The 17,138-nt window shown below is 39.7% G+C and overlaps 1 protein-coding gene across 2 annotated transcripts in view; it reads right to left on the bottom strand.

Moving 5' to 3' along the window:
- The window catches only part of asap2a (ArfGAP with SH3 domain, ankyrin repeat and PH domain 2a), a 57,871-nt gene extending 48,954 nt beyond the window's left edge, over positions 1-8,917 (bottom strand). For both annotated transcript variants that reach the window (XM_015969978.3, XM_015969980.3), the window contains exon 1: positions 8,560-8,917. In XM_015969978.3, the coding sequence (XP_015825464.1) occupies positions 8,560-8,685 (126 nt within the window). In that variant the 5' untranslated portion in view covers positions 8,686-8,917. The remainder of the gene's footprint in view (positions 1-8,559) is intronic.
- Between the last annotated feature and the right edge of the window lie 8,221 nt (positions 8,918-17,138).

Raw genomic sequence — 17,138 nt, 5'->3', positions numbered from 1 at the left:
AGTTGTCTGTTAAAAGGGTCCAAACCAGCAAAAGGCTGATGAAACCATTTTTATGTGATGTTTTTGGAAATAACTAAATCTACTGCATTTTTAGGAGGGGACTTCAGTTTCTCTTTGACTCTTTCTACAAAGATGTTTATTGCTGGCCTTGTGATGTCAGAGTGCAGAGAGTAAAATTCCCAACAAATATCCAACAGTTCTGATCATTTCCGAGCAAAGCAAAGACCTGCAGTGTTTCACTCTGCAACAAAACACCAAAGAAGCAGCGTCTGTGGAGATCAGAGAGGCTCTATGAAAAAAAAAAAGTCTCTCTGATCCCCTGGAAACCTAAAAAGTGACGTAAATCCAGTCTTACAACAAAACTGAATCAATATAAAAGATCTGGAACTTCATAAAACAACCTCAGTAGAGAAATAGATCAAACCTGCCATAAAATGCTTTGAGTTTAAACATTCCCTTTAATGATGACATTCGTGTTTTGTGTTGCAGAAGACCACTGAGCACTTTTCTGTCACCTTTTACCCAAACTTTAGAGTTCACATCCAACTTTAAGCTAAAATAACACTTTAAACAATTTTTTTATCCTAAAAAGTATCTGGAAATGTTATGCCAGTCAATCTATCCCCTTCAAAAATACCAATGGGCATCCCTTGAGACATCCCACTTTTGGTATTCTGGTCCAAATTATAAAATAAAACCCAAATTAATACCTTTGAAGAGGAGAAATGATTGACGGAAATAAAATGTCCAGCCATGATTTGGGATAAGTTTTAGATCATTATCTCCTCCTATAAGCTGCTCTCTTCCTTTAGGCCATTTGGTATAAAAATATAAAACCTTATTTTGGGAGGAAAGTTGGGATAATTTTTTATTTGCACAAAAGTACTTCTATGCAGCAATCCAATTTCAGGAAAGGCTGCAGGAAAGGATGTTAAACATTCCATTAAAGAGGAAGAAAATGGCTCCACTCGTCCACCTATTCGGGACAACATGCCTTATACCCTCTGAGAAGTTTCCTTGACACACAAGTAGTCGAGTGAAAGTGACAGCTGGACACAGCTGTGAGAAGTCCCCACCACAACCACCACCTCACAGACAAACTCAGGACATAATGATCGCGACTACAAGTCAACGGCCGAGTTCATTATTGAAGAGGCAACAAAAGCCTTTAACACAAACCGTCTTAGGTAGTCTGGGCCAGCCCACTTTGATAAATGAGGAGCTTTAACCCCCCCCCACCCAAACACACACACACACACACACTGACCCTGGTGTCCATCTCATTAACCTCTGGGAAGGACAGAGGCACCTTGTCCTCCCCTTGGACTGGTCTTGATGGGAAACCTGACAGGTGACCAGTAAAACACAATAAACGTAATAAAAGTGACTTCACAATCTAAGAGATGGAACCTGGTAAAAATGGAGATTGTGGCTTTTGCTGGGTCGGGACTCGACTTTGACCCTTGACCCCAGTAGATCCATGTGGAGGACTGCTTCATAATGAAGAGGCCTGGCCGGCATCTGTGTTGGGGTGATAGCATTACTCATTCAAAATTAACGTCCCTGTGGAAATACAGGCATGACAAGACTGAGGATCAAGAAGAACAGATGCAGGTGCTTCAACAGACTTGGTCTATTCGTATTAAGCAGAAAGGTGACGTCGGGGAACAGAGACGAGTAAAGATGGAGGAAGCAGGCGAGATCTTTCCAGAAATAGGAAGCAAAGAGATTACGTTGTAAACAGAAGACTGTATGCCAGACACATTAACAGCTCATAGACCCTTGGTGTGGTTTTAAAGCTCTTAAGACATCTGTCTGATCCTGCATCCTGTTGAAACTTACCTCTAGACCACCTGTTCCACAAGGGGCAGCTGTTGTCCCTGACCAGGTCACAGTTTAGATGTTTGTTTTTTGTAGTTCCCTCTGTTGGCTAGAGACCACTAAACTGTCAGCACAACCAAACACACTGACATGTGTAATATTTACAAGAGCACATTTGGCCTCGGGTGTCAACACATCCAGTTGTAAATATTTCCACTTGAACGAAGACTTTCCAACACAAGCGTCAACCGTTTGCTCTGCGAGAACCAGTTATTCAAAGTTGGACCAGTGTAGCTGTATGGAGTTTTAATGCGATAGCATCTTGTATTTGCAGGAAGATATGCTTCAGGTTAGAATCTGATGGTGCTGCCAATGTCTTGTTTTGCATAATCAAAAGTGATTTAGCTCAGTGACACAGAAGCAGAACAAAACTTTTGTTAAGATGAAAAGATTTTGTGTGACAACAAGCAAAACGAAGAGCTGGTATGACCTGCCAGGCTAGTACAAGCAGTGTCCCATGCATACCATGGATATCGTCCTTCACCAAAAAGCTTTCTAAAAAGTGAAAGCAGGAATCCAACACATCTTAGAAATGCATAGCTGGGATACCAATGTGATGGACCACTGCTGGATTAATCAGAAGGAAATGGAGGAATAATGACGGCAGCCTTCAAGAACAGCCCCGAACAGCAGAGACACTATGAAAAGTTGAGTATGCAATTAATAATTACTATTCGTTGGTGAAAATGAACAAATTAAGAAAAGCAGGTATGGGCTAGACCTGAAATCTAGGCAGATGGTAACCAATTCAATTCAAGTTTATTTATTTATATAGCGCCAAATCACGACAACAGTTATCTCAAGGCACTTCACATCATAAACATTCCAATACAGGTCAGTTCATTAAGCCAGTCAGTAAAAAGTTTCCTATAAAAGGAACCCAGCAAATTGCATCAAGTCACTGACTATCCTCATACTAAGCAAGCATTTAGCGACAGTGGAGAGGAAAACTCCCTTTTAACAGGAAGAAACCTCCAGAGGATCCTGGCTCAGTATAAGCAGCCATACGCCACAACTCACTGGGGATCGAGAAGACAGAGCAGGCGCACACGCACACACACACGCACACGCACACACACACACACACACACACACACACACACACACACACACACACACACACACACACACACACACACCCTGAAGCGCAGAATACGGAATGCAGAATATCGGCAGGGGGACAGATTGAGACAGAATGTCATGCGTCTGTGACAGTGTGTGTGTCCTGTTACTGTGACCCAATTGATCATGCACCCTGGCTAGTTGGACAAGGGAGATCTCCGTTTGGCTGACTGGTTAACACGTGTGACTTTCAGCTGGGAGTCTGGGGATCAAATCTCGATTGGATCATTTTTTTATATCCGCCACAGATCTCTCTGAAGAATTCACAACATTGACGGCTTCAGCAACGCTGTGCCACTCCGTGGATTTTCTTTTATTTCTTTAGCAAAAGCACTTCCTTTCATTTCTCCACCTCACCCACAGGTACCTCAATTTCTGCTTCTGTGAAATAGCTCTTCTTTGATCTGCCTTGATCTACGGCCTCCATCGTCAATGGCGGAGTGCTGCAACAGCCGGCTTATGTATATGCATGAGATCCACAAGGCACTTTGCATTGACTATTTATGGCAGTAAGGGGGCGTGGTGAGGGTGGGATGTGACTAAAAAGCAGCTGAGAATCTTTCTAGATAGTTTCTGATTTATGAAGCGGAGATCGCGTGCAGCTGTGCGTACTCCAAGTTTGATAGATCACAAACCTACTTGGCGTAAGTACTTTTTTTTTTGCTGAGCTTAAGTACGGTTTTAGTAAGGACTCTACGCAATGTTTGATAAATGAGACCCCTGATCACAGCACTCTATCGGTTTGGTGAGCGGAATCATGCGACGGAGCGGAACTAAGATGGCCACAGCTCATTTGAAACGGTTTTGGCATCTATTTTAGATTATTTAGACGTATCTTCTTTGATTCAAGAGCAGATAGAGGTGCTTGATTTTGATAAAGGATGTATTTGTGTCTTCTTCGAGGGTGTATGGTGGACTGCCCTGTTGACTGACATCTGTAGCTGTGAGTGCGTCACTATGTTTATTGTCCGTTAGCATAAATCATTTGAAAGACAACAGTAGATTAGGCCCCACTGAGCTCCGTCTATGCCCAGTATTAGGGATGTGTGTTGGTGAAATTCTGACGATACGATACGCATCACGATACAGGGGAGACGATACAATGTATTGTGATATATTCAGACGTTATTAATGATTTTTTTTTTGACTGAGTGTATTGTAGTAGTGATGGGAATTCCGGCTCTTTTTAGAGAGCCGGTTCTTGCTCAGCTCACCAAAAAGAGCCGGCTCTTTCGGCTCCCAAGTGGCTCCTCAGATTTTCTGTTGTGTAGAGTTCATTTATAACCAAATTAATGCTAAACTATATGAAAAATGATTTACTAATGTAAAAAACTGCAATATATCAAATATTTATCATTTCTATGGATTTAATAACTGAACACTTTAAGAGATCTCCACTTTCCGACTGCTGGCGCTCATTTTCTCACCGTCTTCGTCGCATTCTCCTCTCTCTCTCTCTCTCGCTCGCCTTTTACCTCCTCCTCATTCCCTCTAGTCTCCCTCCACCTGCATGTGCTGTGTGTCTGAGTCTGATCCTCCCTCTTCCCCACCCCTACTGCTATGTGTGTAGACAGTCTGGACACGCAGTTACACATGTTGACCAATCGCCTGTAGCTTTCACCAAAGCAAGAGGGGAGGGGGGAGGGGAGGGGATGACTCCCAATGACGAGCCGGCTCCCGTCGTTCACTTCAAAGAGCCGGCTCTTAGAGCCGGTTCATTCTGGACCGACACATCACTATATTGTAGGAAAATTCAATAAACAGTCCTAACAGATATGTTACATGTTTAACATGAGGTATCTGAACTATAACAGAGGGATTTACATTTCAATGGTAGAAACAAAACCCATTGCACACTTTTTCCAACCAGCAGTTAGCCTTTGAATTGCACCAAATGAAAAGATTGCATGTAAATCCTTCCAAAAATTTGATGCATGGCTTCTGAATATCTATATAATATCGCAGGAAATAAATCACGTTATATTTCCATATAGATATGTTTTTTACATCCCTGGTCAGAATATATTTTTACATATATGGTTTTCCAGGCTAGGTAAGGACTGCATGGCAGGTGAGGATATCAACAAACGCTTAGGTCTTGGATGGAGTTCAAATATAAAAGCTTTGCAAACAGGCAACCAAAGATCAAAGCAAGAATTTCAGAAGTGGCAAAAGGCATCGTCGGAAAACCGACAAAGTCAAAGTTCGGAGAAAGCAACGAATGTTATTAATGATGCATAACAACCAGTTCACTTCAGATGCTGAAAATAAGCAACATTAAACAGAAAGTTAGGTGAGCATATTGCAAGGAAACTCAGAGGTTTGGAAAATATTGTACTAAGTGTGTTTGCATTGATCAAAAAGCTTAAACAGATGGGTATACATAGAGTTTTTGGAAGTTTTTTCTGAAAAGATTTCAGCAAAATTCTTAAGATTTACTTATAAACAACATTCTCAGGTGAGGACCACATCAGTGATGCAGACAGCACTTTGGAGCATATTGAAGTGCAATTATCAGGGTTTAGTAACTGGGTTAAAATACCAAAACAGAATCCGGTCACTGATGCAAAAATATACCCCCACAACATACGTCTGTCAGCGGGTCAGAGCAGAAAACCCTATGACTTTTTTTCTTAGGCGCAACATAACCCTTGCACAGGGGAATCGTCAGCAAGACCAAGTAGAAAAGTTTTGCTTTTCCATGATAATTTAAAAAGTCAGCTGCAGCACATTTAAGCACATTTTGCATTGAAGTCTAAAAGCTCCTTTTTAATGAGAAGTTTGCTCAGAGTAAAGTCAGCTCAAGTGTTTAACTGGAGTACAAAGGGGTGGGGGCGTCATGCCACAAAACTCAATATCCTCTTACTGGATAAACAGGTTTTTATGGCCTCGTTTTAGCAAATAAAACCAACGCGCACACACATGCCCACAAACTGTCTGAATGAACCTGCTGATAGCAGCAGGCAGTTTAAAAGCAACTAGTCTAATTAAGCTCATGTCAGATACAATTAGATTTAGAGGAAAATAACCGAGCAACATCGTGGACTCAATAACGGCAAACCCAGACAGATCCACTTCTTAAGAGTTTAAAAGCATCCCAAAAACCAACAGATATTAATCTGGTTCAAAGAAATCCAAAGATTAGTGACTATTTGTATGCACCCAACTAAAAGATGCAATGTAACAAACATCCAATGCACATGTGAGTAAATGGTTTAAAACCCAAAAGACATTATCGGGTCCTTGTTGGTAACGGGATTAAAGAGCGGATTTGTCCCAAACAAACTGTCTGGATCAGCAGGTTTATACACCAATAATCGCACTCCCTCGACAGTAATGATTAAGCCACAAGTTCCAGCTCACAAACAGACCGGGAGCAAGTTTCAACACAGGTGACAGGAAGTGCCATCTTCTGCAACACACCCCTTAAAGAAATTTGAAACGCATCTTTTTTTCAGGCAAATGGACACAAAACATGTCTGCATGAGACCAAGTACACGTGTTTCTGAATAAATCAGCCAGGATCTGTTTGAATGTGTTGTAAATTCCTGCAGACAATAAGCGGAAGTGTTACCCATCCACCGTGGCGTGTAATTAGTGGGACAGATTAAAAGTTTGCATGGGTCTAGTTGTCCCAACAATAAGCCCTTGTGCTCCCTCGGCAGCCCCGAGCGTAGGGAGGTCAAACATTGCGGCGGAGGCAAGAACTCCAAAACAAAAGCTGCAGATTAGATTCCAAACCAACAGCTCAACCACACCAGCCAGCGATCACTGCTGACCTGGTGTTTAACAGTAAACTCCACATTTGTGTCTGTGGTAAAGTGAAAAGCACGTTCCATCCCATCCGAAGCTGGCTCGGTCCAGAATTGAAGGGAATCCCTGAGATTTTCCACAATAGTGACGCACCTGTCATTGTGAGCAGGTGCGAGTGTGTCTGCCGGGTGCACACATGGGTTAAACGTGACGCCACAACCGTCACAGGTGTGATAAGGCATCTTAAGGTGGAGCTAACAATGTAGATTTGGCCATTTACCCTTCGGCAGGTTAACCCTCTGCAGGCAGGCGTTGCAGATTTTCAACGTTAAAACCTACCTATCTGGTTACTCGACATACGCACTTTGTGAGCATTTTTTTAACACAGGAGTACCCCTGATGGACTCAGTTGTTCGTCCTTTTATCAAAACTTTTTTTAAGCCTGAGAGGGTTAAGAGTTCCTGTTTTCCTGCAACACCCTCGGTTGCAGCCCTCCTTTCCAAAGCGAGGACACACTAACACACACACTCCGAGTTACTCATGTGGGAAATTCTATTTTACAGGCAGACGGGGCGAGGCTCTGCCTTACAGTACACAACGTAGGGAAACTAAAACAACAGAGGGAGGGTGGGAGGGCAGTAAGGGAACAAAGCGGAAGTGTCCTTCTTCCTGATGACCTGTGAATTAAAGGAGCAACACAAAGTGGTTTCTGTGTGCTGAGAAAGTGCACCTCCACTGCTGCACACACTGGAGCAAGGGCATATGATTCCCCTCTTATCACTACAGGAATTACAACTGGGCTAAAACAAGCTCATTTTTGTCTGCACTGATAACACAAGCTAGTCCTCTGTCCATCCTGAGAACAACATCCCTCCTCTCTTCCAGATCCATCTGGAATTCTGTCCACACCTAAATCAGGTGGAAGGATAATATTCTATGGGGTGCTGATTGTAAAGTAATGCACTCAAAAAATATCTGCAGACTTCCACTGTATTTAACCTTCATATCATCATGAATCGACATTTTTTTATTCAAGTCTAAATTTTTATAATCTAAACAAAATCTAAATATAGAGGTGGTGTTTTTAATCTAAATAAACTCTTGACCTCAATGTTTTTGAGCTCTTTTAAGTCTATGTGTTTTGATAACAAACAGAAGGGTACGAGAGAAATGTTTGACAGAAACAAGCCAGAAACGTTGAAATGCCTTAAGCTAACATTCAAGTCAAGCTACCATAGACAGGAAATAGCCTACCAAAGTAAAAGCTGGGTAAAAAGATCCCCCTAGCTAGAGTCCCTTTGGAAGTGAGTCCTAATTTTCTATATTGATTTTATTCTAAATATTTAAAATGAACTCATTGCATTTAGATTTTATCCTAATTAGCTTTAACTTTGTTCATATTTGTTCTAAATATTCATATTTAATCATTTTAATTTTAAATCTAAATGTTTGGAAGTGTTTTATTTCTGGTGGGAAATGGTGTATAGAAATACTCCACACCCCATTTCATTTTCACGAGGCTCTAATTTGTGAGGAAATGTTTCTGTAAAAATTATGCAAACATGTTCAATAAGTTAACTTTACAAGCACCCCATATATAATACTCATGATGTTGGTGGCAAGTCCTTGGAAAAACAAACGGATTAAAACTACGTGCTCAATGCCACAACTTCTTCACATCATAGTCCAAAGTTCTCAAACAAGTCCAGATAATTTTTTTTTTAAATAAAAAAGATGAAGAATCATCCTCAGCTGATAAGATGATGTCAACAACTCATCTTTGAGGAAAGGAGTACAACTGACCTCCTCCAGAGCTGAAACGGTGTTCCTACAGTGGGACATCCTGGTGGTGAAATTAGAAGCAGTCGGTGATTTATAATCTTCATTCGTCTCTGCCACAAACTCCGAGATTGTTATCAGGTCCGGCATGGTTAATCCTTCCACTGGGGACAAATACAAGAAGCACGTTCCGTTCCGTTTTAGCAGAGAAAAACCTCAAAGTAGTGTTATTAAAGGTCCCAGAGGACAGTCAACCATCTCTGGGTGTGTTTATGTCATTCCCTTGTTTGTTCCCAACACCAGCGCAGCGGTGTGGCACGCTGCAGTGTTCACCGCTTCAAGGTGATTAAAAACAAGGTGAAATCGGTCCCGTGTTCCAGTCTTTTCCTGCAGCGAGTTTAACAGCTCATCCCTAACGCGCAGCGGGACGTGAAGCTTCACAAACGATATCCAAGATGCTGTGGCGGAGTGCTAAAGCTATGACCGACCGGAGGTAACTTCCACCTCCATGGAGCTCCGCTGAACAACAAGCATTCAACTGGAGCGCAAGAAATTGACAAAGGTAGAGGAGGGGACTCAATGAGGCCACAGCAACCAATCAGAGGCAGCGGGTGAACACGGGGAGCCAATCATAAATCATGGAATTGTGCCGCTTTCAATTGCTCTTCGGAAACTACCACTTCACAACAAAAAAAAAAAAAAAAAAAAAAAAACTGCGTTGTCATTAAAAAACAAAATGAAACATTTTCTAAAGTTTGAATCCACATTACATTGACTAAAGTACTCCTAGTTATTTGATCTGAACTCGTTATTTTGTGAAAATGTGAGAAGATATGATTTTGTTAGTGCACAAAATCACTGAAACGCAGAAACCAAAGTTTATTACTAAGTAATATTTACAAATTTGAAAAATAAAAAAACAATTTTTTTTGTTAAATGGAAAAACAAAGACGGCTGTATAAATGAAATGAATCCAATTGAAAAGATAAATGAGTGAAAAAATATCTAAATATTTTGCACTCTTTTATCTATTCAATTAAACTAAAAAATATATGTTTATTCACTCATTTATCTTTTAAATTAAATTCAGTTGATATATACAGCCGTCTTTGTTTTTCTCATGTAACAAAAAATCATAGATAGATAGATAGATAGATAGATAGATAGATAGATAGATAGATAGATAGATAGATAGATAGATAGATAGATAGATAGATAGATAGATAGATAGATAGATAGATAGATAGATAGATAGATAGATAGATAGATGGATGGATGGATGGATGGATGGATAGACAGACAGACAGACAGACAGACAGACAGACAGACAGACAGACAGACAGACAGACAGACAGATAGATAGATAGATAGATAGATAGATAGATAGATAGATAGATAGATAGATAGATAGATAGATAGATAGATAGATATAGATAGATAGATAGATAGATAGACAGACAGACAGACAGACAGACAGACAGACAGATAGACAGATAGATAGATAGATAGATAGATAGATAGATAGATAGATAGATAGATAGATAGATAGATAGATAGATTCTATTCAATTAATTTCAGTTTATTTCTATAGGGACAAATCAAGAGTTGTCTCAAGGCACTTCACAAAGTAAAACATTCCAGCTCAATTAATTTACCCAATCAGTTAAAAGTGTCCTATATAAGGATACACAGCAGCTTGTATCGAGTCACTGACTTGTGTCAGAGAGTTTACAGCAGTCCTCATATAAGCAAGCATTAGCGACAGTGGAGAGGAAAAACTCCCTTTTAACAGGAAGAACCCTCCGACACAACATGGCTCAGTATTAGCAGCATCTGCTGCCACTCACCGGGAGTTTGAGAGTATGAGTGCACACACATGCAGATGCATATGCACAAAAATGCATGCACACACACAAATCTCCTCAATTATGCTAAAACAGTAACTGGTTTGATATTTCCCAAAAGCACTTGAATGCAACATTTTGACTTCAGAGTCACTTGCTTTATATTTAAGGTGGAAGTCAAGCAAGCAGCCTGATTTATTTGGAAAAATCTCACTATCATATTTTTGTTCATTTATTTGTTGTGTAAAAGTTTGACTATTTTTATCCATAATGCTCAGGTATTACCGACTGATTTAAGTCTGTAAAAACACGAACCGAGGTTTACAATTCGTATCCCAAAGCAAACGCAATGTCAAGGCAATTTCACTGATTAGTTTTATTTACCAGTATGTTGCTACAAGTGTTTTCAATGCAGCTTATCCAAGAATTTTCATTATCAACATCAAAGCAATTATTTGTCCTGCACTTGTAGCCAGAAAACATTTTGTACCTTTTGAAGCCATTGCACAACGTTTTATAGAATCTTACTTTCTGCTTTGTGAGATAAAGTTGTACTGTTGTTGTTTTTATTCTTTCAAAATAAAGTAGGCCAAAAGGTCAGTTGCAGAAATTTCTCCGTTTTCAATGTCTGCTTTGACATGTCGCACATGACATTTCTTCAAGCGACAAAGGCAAAAAAAAAAAAAAAAAAAGATGCTAAAATTGGGGAAACTTTGAGGATTTTGTGCTTTTAGTGGATTTAAAAATCAGATCAGCTCATTGAGTCCGTTCCGAACAGCAGCTGGTATAAATAGTGTGGCGGCAGTCGGGGCTAAACCATGGGCAGCCTTTAAATCACAAACTGGGCAGCGTTCACACATTCTTTCAGCTCCACAGCGTCTCCTGGCAAGCTGCTAAATGAAGCGCCCACGCTGACCTCGGCCGACTCACAGGCATCCTCTAACTAATGAAAATGAACAAACACGTTTTCATAGAACATCTGCCATCCAGAGGCGGAGAAGCTCCAGCGGTGAGGTCAGCAAAACCTCCACGTCATCTCAAAAAGTCAAACTAAATCAAGTTCTTAGACCTCCTGTGGGCATCAGGAGCAGGTAGATATTTAAAAAGAATCACAAAAGCACAACAAAATTCACCACTGAGGATTACTAATACACATCTGGAGCAAACGCTGTGAGAAATTAGTTAATCATCCATCACTGCACATTGCAACTAAGCCAAATTGGTTGCAGGTCACTTAAAATATGCAGCAACGCTGAAGCTGTCAGCTGCTCCATTGAGCAGAACAGAAGCCTCATTCACCCATCTTCAATCAAGACTTTGTCTGCATGCAGGCTCAAGTGGCCTCGTGCAACAAAACGAGAGGCGCAGTTCGCTTCGGTCACGGCTGCTGTGTTTTAACATCTTCAAACGCTTTTATCAAAGCAGAAAACATTCATATTAGTCGCTGTTGTCTTTGGAAATTTGTTCATTCCTTGTAAAAGCTGGAAATGCAACTGCCCAGCTGCAGACAGAACAATAACTAAAGCAGATGCTAAACTGCGTGGAAAAGATGTTTGTAATTTGTATTGTGAGCCGGGAACTCAGGGCGTGTCCCTACATCCCTTCTCTGGCCAAAATAAGCCTCAAACATCCAATATACTTCCACTGGTTTAGCATTTTAGAGTCTGCAGGAACATGTTGGTGCAATAAACAAGGGTGATTGTGTGAGCAGGGGTCACTTTTTCCAAAATGCAACGCCATGACATCATGATTGTGCAACAGGTGGGCTCCCTGAGTGGAATGAATGGCTTTATTGTTTTAAATAAATTGCAGCAAACTCAAACAACCTATTTTAAGCCAAGTTCGTGTGCAGTGATGAATGTTTAATGAAGGAAACTTTTTGCATGCTTTGCAAACTCTTCCTGATGAATCTGAGCTGTAGCCGCACAAACTTGGCCTCCTAATGGGAAAGGGATGAAGCAAGGGACATGTCGTTTGTGAATAAATAGACTTTTCTCAGAAACTCTCAGTTAGAAAGTTAAAGGGATATTCCACACCTAAGTGAAATATAGTTTCTTGCCATATTCACCAGCATTAGATCAGCGGATAAAGGCATTTTATCATCGACCCAGTCATTCTCCTGATCTGACAGCACTTTTTAGCTTTAGCTTAGCATTAACAATATAAGTGAATGACTACAGCTTGCATTTCACGTGAAAATTCATGAAAATGATTCAATAATGACGCAAATTTTTACTGGTTTCCTCAATATTCATAATTTGTTAGCCTGAATCAAAGGTTTGTGGAAGTTACTTGGATTCTGTGGTTGATATTGATAGAACTAAAATATTAGTTGATCTGACTGAAAAAAAGAAAATTAATCGAACTAAAGAAAATAAGCTATGTGAACTTTATCCCATAAGTTGAATAAACTTACTAGTTTGTTGACATTACTCAAAATAATTTGCTAGCATTGATCAAAATTTTAAGGCAGCAAGGTTACAAATTATTTTAAGTTGGGTCAACTTGGAATATTTTACAGTGTATCAACTACAAATTAGAATATTAAATGACATGAAGGAACAACCACGTTTGGATCTTGGGACATTACGACAAAGCATCGCTGTAAGACGCTGCTGCAAGGCGCAAGGACATGACACAGCGGCATGAAGTCTGGCAGGCATGTTTACCTCGTTTATTGTACAATATTTACAACATTCCACCCTAATGGCAAACTGTAACCATTCACTTACTTTGTTTATGCTAAGCTAAAGCTAACATATTACTCCCAGATTAGCAGAGCCTTCAAACAGAAAAAGTACAAAAAAAAAACATTATTCTATAAACAAAAACTTAAGAACACAGCAGAAAATGGTTAACAATGTTTACCCCCAATTGTGATTAAAAGGAGGCATATTATGCAAAACTCTTTTTTTTTATCCTTTTGTGCTGCCATATGGGTCTCTACTGTCTCTATTACCACTCGAAAACACAAAAAACACACCATTTGTTTTCTGTCAGTATTTGGTTTTAGGATTTATGTGCCTAAATGAGCCGTTTCAAAAGGTCTCCATTTGTGATGTCACAAACGGGGAAATTAGAAAGAAACTACCTCTTACATACAAAAGAGAAGCTGACGGAGGAGGAGCAGCTCACAAATTCCAAAGGTTCTCAGTTTATAGCAGTCTAGGAGAGGGATGAGTGGTCGTGGCTAGCTCCAGCTTGTTTTCTTAAAGTGACAGAACCCTGAATTGGCTCATTGTGGAAGGTGCTGAAGACGTCAAGAATAAAACAGCAGAATAATTTGTAAGGGAAATTAATTTTATGTAAAGAAATTAATAACAACGTTTTGTGTTGCCATAAACTGTTAATACTCAAGAAATGAAGTCATAATATGTCCCCTTTAAATTTCTATGATGCAAAGACAAAAAAATAGGAAAGACGTAGTGTTCCTGCACAAGGAAAGCACAATGTGTCATCAGCAAAATTTAAAACCTAATATTTGAGATGGCTCAAGGGGAAACTGCACTTGGATTACAGTGTTTTTTTTAACCTGAGCTGATTAATCTGCAGTCCAGCTTGAAGTTTTTGTTATATTTGCTGCTATTCTTCATATCTGACCATTCATTTTTCCAAGGAGAGAAAGGCCTGAGCTTAGATTTTTATTTAACCTTGTCATCCAGGAGGAAAATCAATCTTTTCGGGCCAAACAACATGATGCCCTCATGATCCAGCCTGACCATTTTTGATCTCACATTTCTCATATTTTAAACTTTTGTGAGGGAATGCACATACGTTTTACCATACTGCAAAAATAAATAAATAAATAAATAAAAATAAAAATCTAAAAAAATAGCATTTTATTCTGTCTCTGCCACAAAGAAAACAGCACAAGGTTCCGGAACGACCCAAAGATTGTACACATTGCATTTTTTATTGAGTGTTGAATGAAAACTGCAGGATATTAGATGCTAAATCACATATGAACAAAAACACACACAACTGATGACGATCACCCCTGTCTCACTAGGGGGCATTCAAAAGCTTGACTTGGATGTTTTTTTAATCGATATAATTCACACAAAACATCTTGTTATTAATCATAAAACTTCATAAATGTAGTTTTTCTTTGTGTTTATGTTTTCATTCTCAAGCTATTTCCACTCATTTTGCAAATGTTTTTAGTTTTTCTTTGTTCTTCTGAATTTGTTTCTTGTTAAGTGAATTTAATCATTTTTGCATCTAAATGAGGTTCATTCACTTTTGCTGCACTTGTCTGCTCTCAGCTCAAATGATTTTTTTCACGTTGGTTGATTAAGTCTGGCTTGTTTTCTGTGTTCAGAGAATTTTTTTGTGACACCCCCTGACAAATTGGGTCCGTGAACCCTGCGCTCATTAGCTCCACTGAGCCGTTTCTTTCATGAAGACTGAATCAGCAGCTCCATGAATGTAAACCAGCCAGGGTTCACCAAGCAACCGCTGCAAATCCCCAGGCTGCTGCATTTGTTCTGATGCTTTAGCAAATGAGCCGATGCCTTTTCAAGCATTTCAAGAAGCTGAGGAGTAACGAAATAGCGTCAGGAGACAGACGAGAGTGTTTGTGTTCTGCTGATGTTATGTGATCAAATTCACAAACTTGGATCCTGATTTAAAGATCGCTTGAGCCAGAAGAGAATGTCTGTCAGATTCACACAAGAATAGAGGAGAAAGTGGAAGAACTGAATCTGTCAGCATCCCCCTGGGAATACTAATGGAGGAGGAGTGAAACCCAGTGACTGCATCTTTTTTCATCTTTCTACCTAAAAGGATTTTTCCTCATAAAAACAGCTGAAGGAAACCTAGAAAGTGAGAGCAGGTGAAAATAAGAAAAGTGTAAAATGTGAGTGTGTTGGATTAATATTTAAATATCCATGATTATGAAGATTGTGACTGAACAAGATCCTGGGGGGGGGGGGGCACCCTGCACCCTGTGTGGAAAACAATGTTGTGTTTATAAATATGACTTTATGAGTAAATGATGGATGTGTTTCTGCAGATGGAGAATCAGACCCAACTGAGCTCTCTTCTGCAGCAAACACCTGCAGATTCACAAACCCTGGTTATTGATTGTGTTCTGAGCAACATCTCAGCACAGCTCCATGTTCCAGCCGTGATCAAAACACTCTCCTGTCCCACCGAAGAGCATAAGCATCTGTATCTGCCGGCGCTGCTAACTCAAAAAGAACACAGAGGAGGGGAGAGAGAGAGAATGTGATCTCCAGGAGGGCTGCTGTGGTGGTAAATAAACAGGACTTGTCCATCTCTGAGGACTTGTTCTATTTCAAACAGATCCATTCAGTCTGACCCCAAAACACAAAGATGCTTGCCTTTTATTTTCTGTAAACAGAAGGGAAGTTTGTCCTCGGGGGAGGAAAACCGAGAGACAAACAAAAACTACTGACTAGATAAGGAGCTTACAGCGCCGCCATCAGCTCCAGCTTTTAAATAACTGCTTCTCACTCTGAGATGGAGAGGAAATAAGGAGGAGCAGGAGGGAATGAGGGGAGGAACAAAGGAGGTCTGGCCTTCATGATGAGAGGGAACATGAACAAAGTCACCATGCATGTTGATTTCTTTTAACTAGATTTGTAAAGACTCCACCCTCTCTGCTCTTTATCAACATTCTCTTTAACTGGGCCATCAGTCTGAGAGAAAGGAGACGGGGTTGCCATGGCGATGCCAACTTAAACTGTCTATCTTTTTGATGATGGGTTTAATTGGACATTGCTGAAGGGGAGCTATCAAATTAAACAGAGTGACGTAAATGTCATTTTTATTAAGTAATAAATGATTAATGGTGTAGAGCATGAATTGCATTATGGGAAGAGCATTTTGAAAGTCATGAATTATTTACATTTACAAGTATGACGAGATGCATAGATACGCCAGTTATAAAGTAACAAGATTTTTGTTGACATTCAGAATAAAACCTACTGTGTCATTTGACTTTTAGCTTTGTTACATGATTTATAATTATTGTACATTCAGAGTGATGCATGGCCTCAGAATTTGTGCAGAGTGCTGCCACACTAATGTCTGAAAGTTTACTTTGACCATCAACACTGAAACTATTGGTGCATAAATAAATAAAAACTTACATTTCATCTCCTCTGTGCTGAATCTGTGTGAAATGTGACGGTTTTAGGCATGAATTAATTTATAAAAAGCAAAGATTTGATCAGAGCAAATGTACCTGAAATTTCAAATAAGCAAGTGAGAGAAACGTGTTTTATTTTAGCATTCAGAAGAACTGAAATTTCAATTTTTCAAACCTTTTAAGGCCAAACTACAGGTACGTACTGCCCTCTACTGGCCGCTACTGCAGATGCAAGTAATTCAAACAGCTTCAAACACAACATAAATGAAGTATCTCACTAACAAATAACGCGTGGATTAAATTGTTTAATCCATGTAAAATGTTTCGCTTTACAAATGAACTAAAACACGTTTGTTTTGAAATTATATCTTTATTTTATGACATCACTCTCCAAGCCGCTAGATGGCACTAATTGACAATGACAACAAACAGGCTGCTGGCAGAAGCTAAGCGCTCATTACATAACTATGACTGATTAATTAAAACATTATATTTTAGGCAAAATTTTGCTCCTTAAACTTCTATGATGTGTTATTATTATTGCTTTTAAATATTATTAGAATGTGTTCTTGCAGGACATGGTAGTTTTGCTTCTTGACCTCACGAGCTGAAGCTGCAACAATAACAAATATTATTAAAACTTG

The sequence above is a fragment of the Nothobranchius furzeri genome, chromosome 18, assembly GCF_043380555.1.
Source record: "Nothobranchius furzeri strain GRZ-AD chromosome 18, NfurGRZ-RIMD1, whole genome shotgun sequence".
NCBI lineage: Eukaryota > Metazoa > Chordata > Actinopteri > Cyprinodontiformes > Nothobranchiidae > Nothobranchius > Nothobranchius furzeri.
The sequence above is the reverse complement of the archived record's forward strand: the minus strand, read 5'-3'. Positions and strand labels throughout refer to the sequence as shown.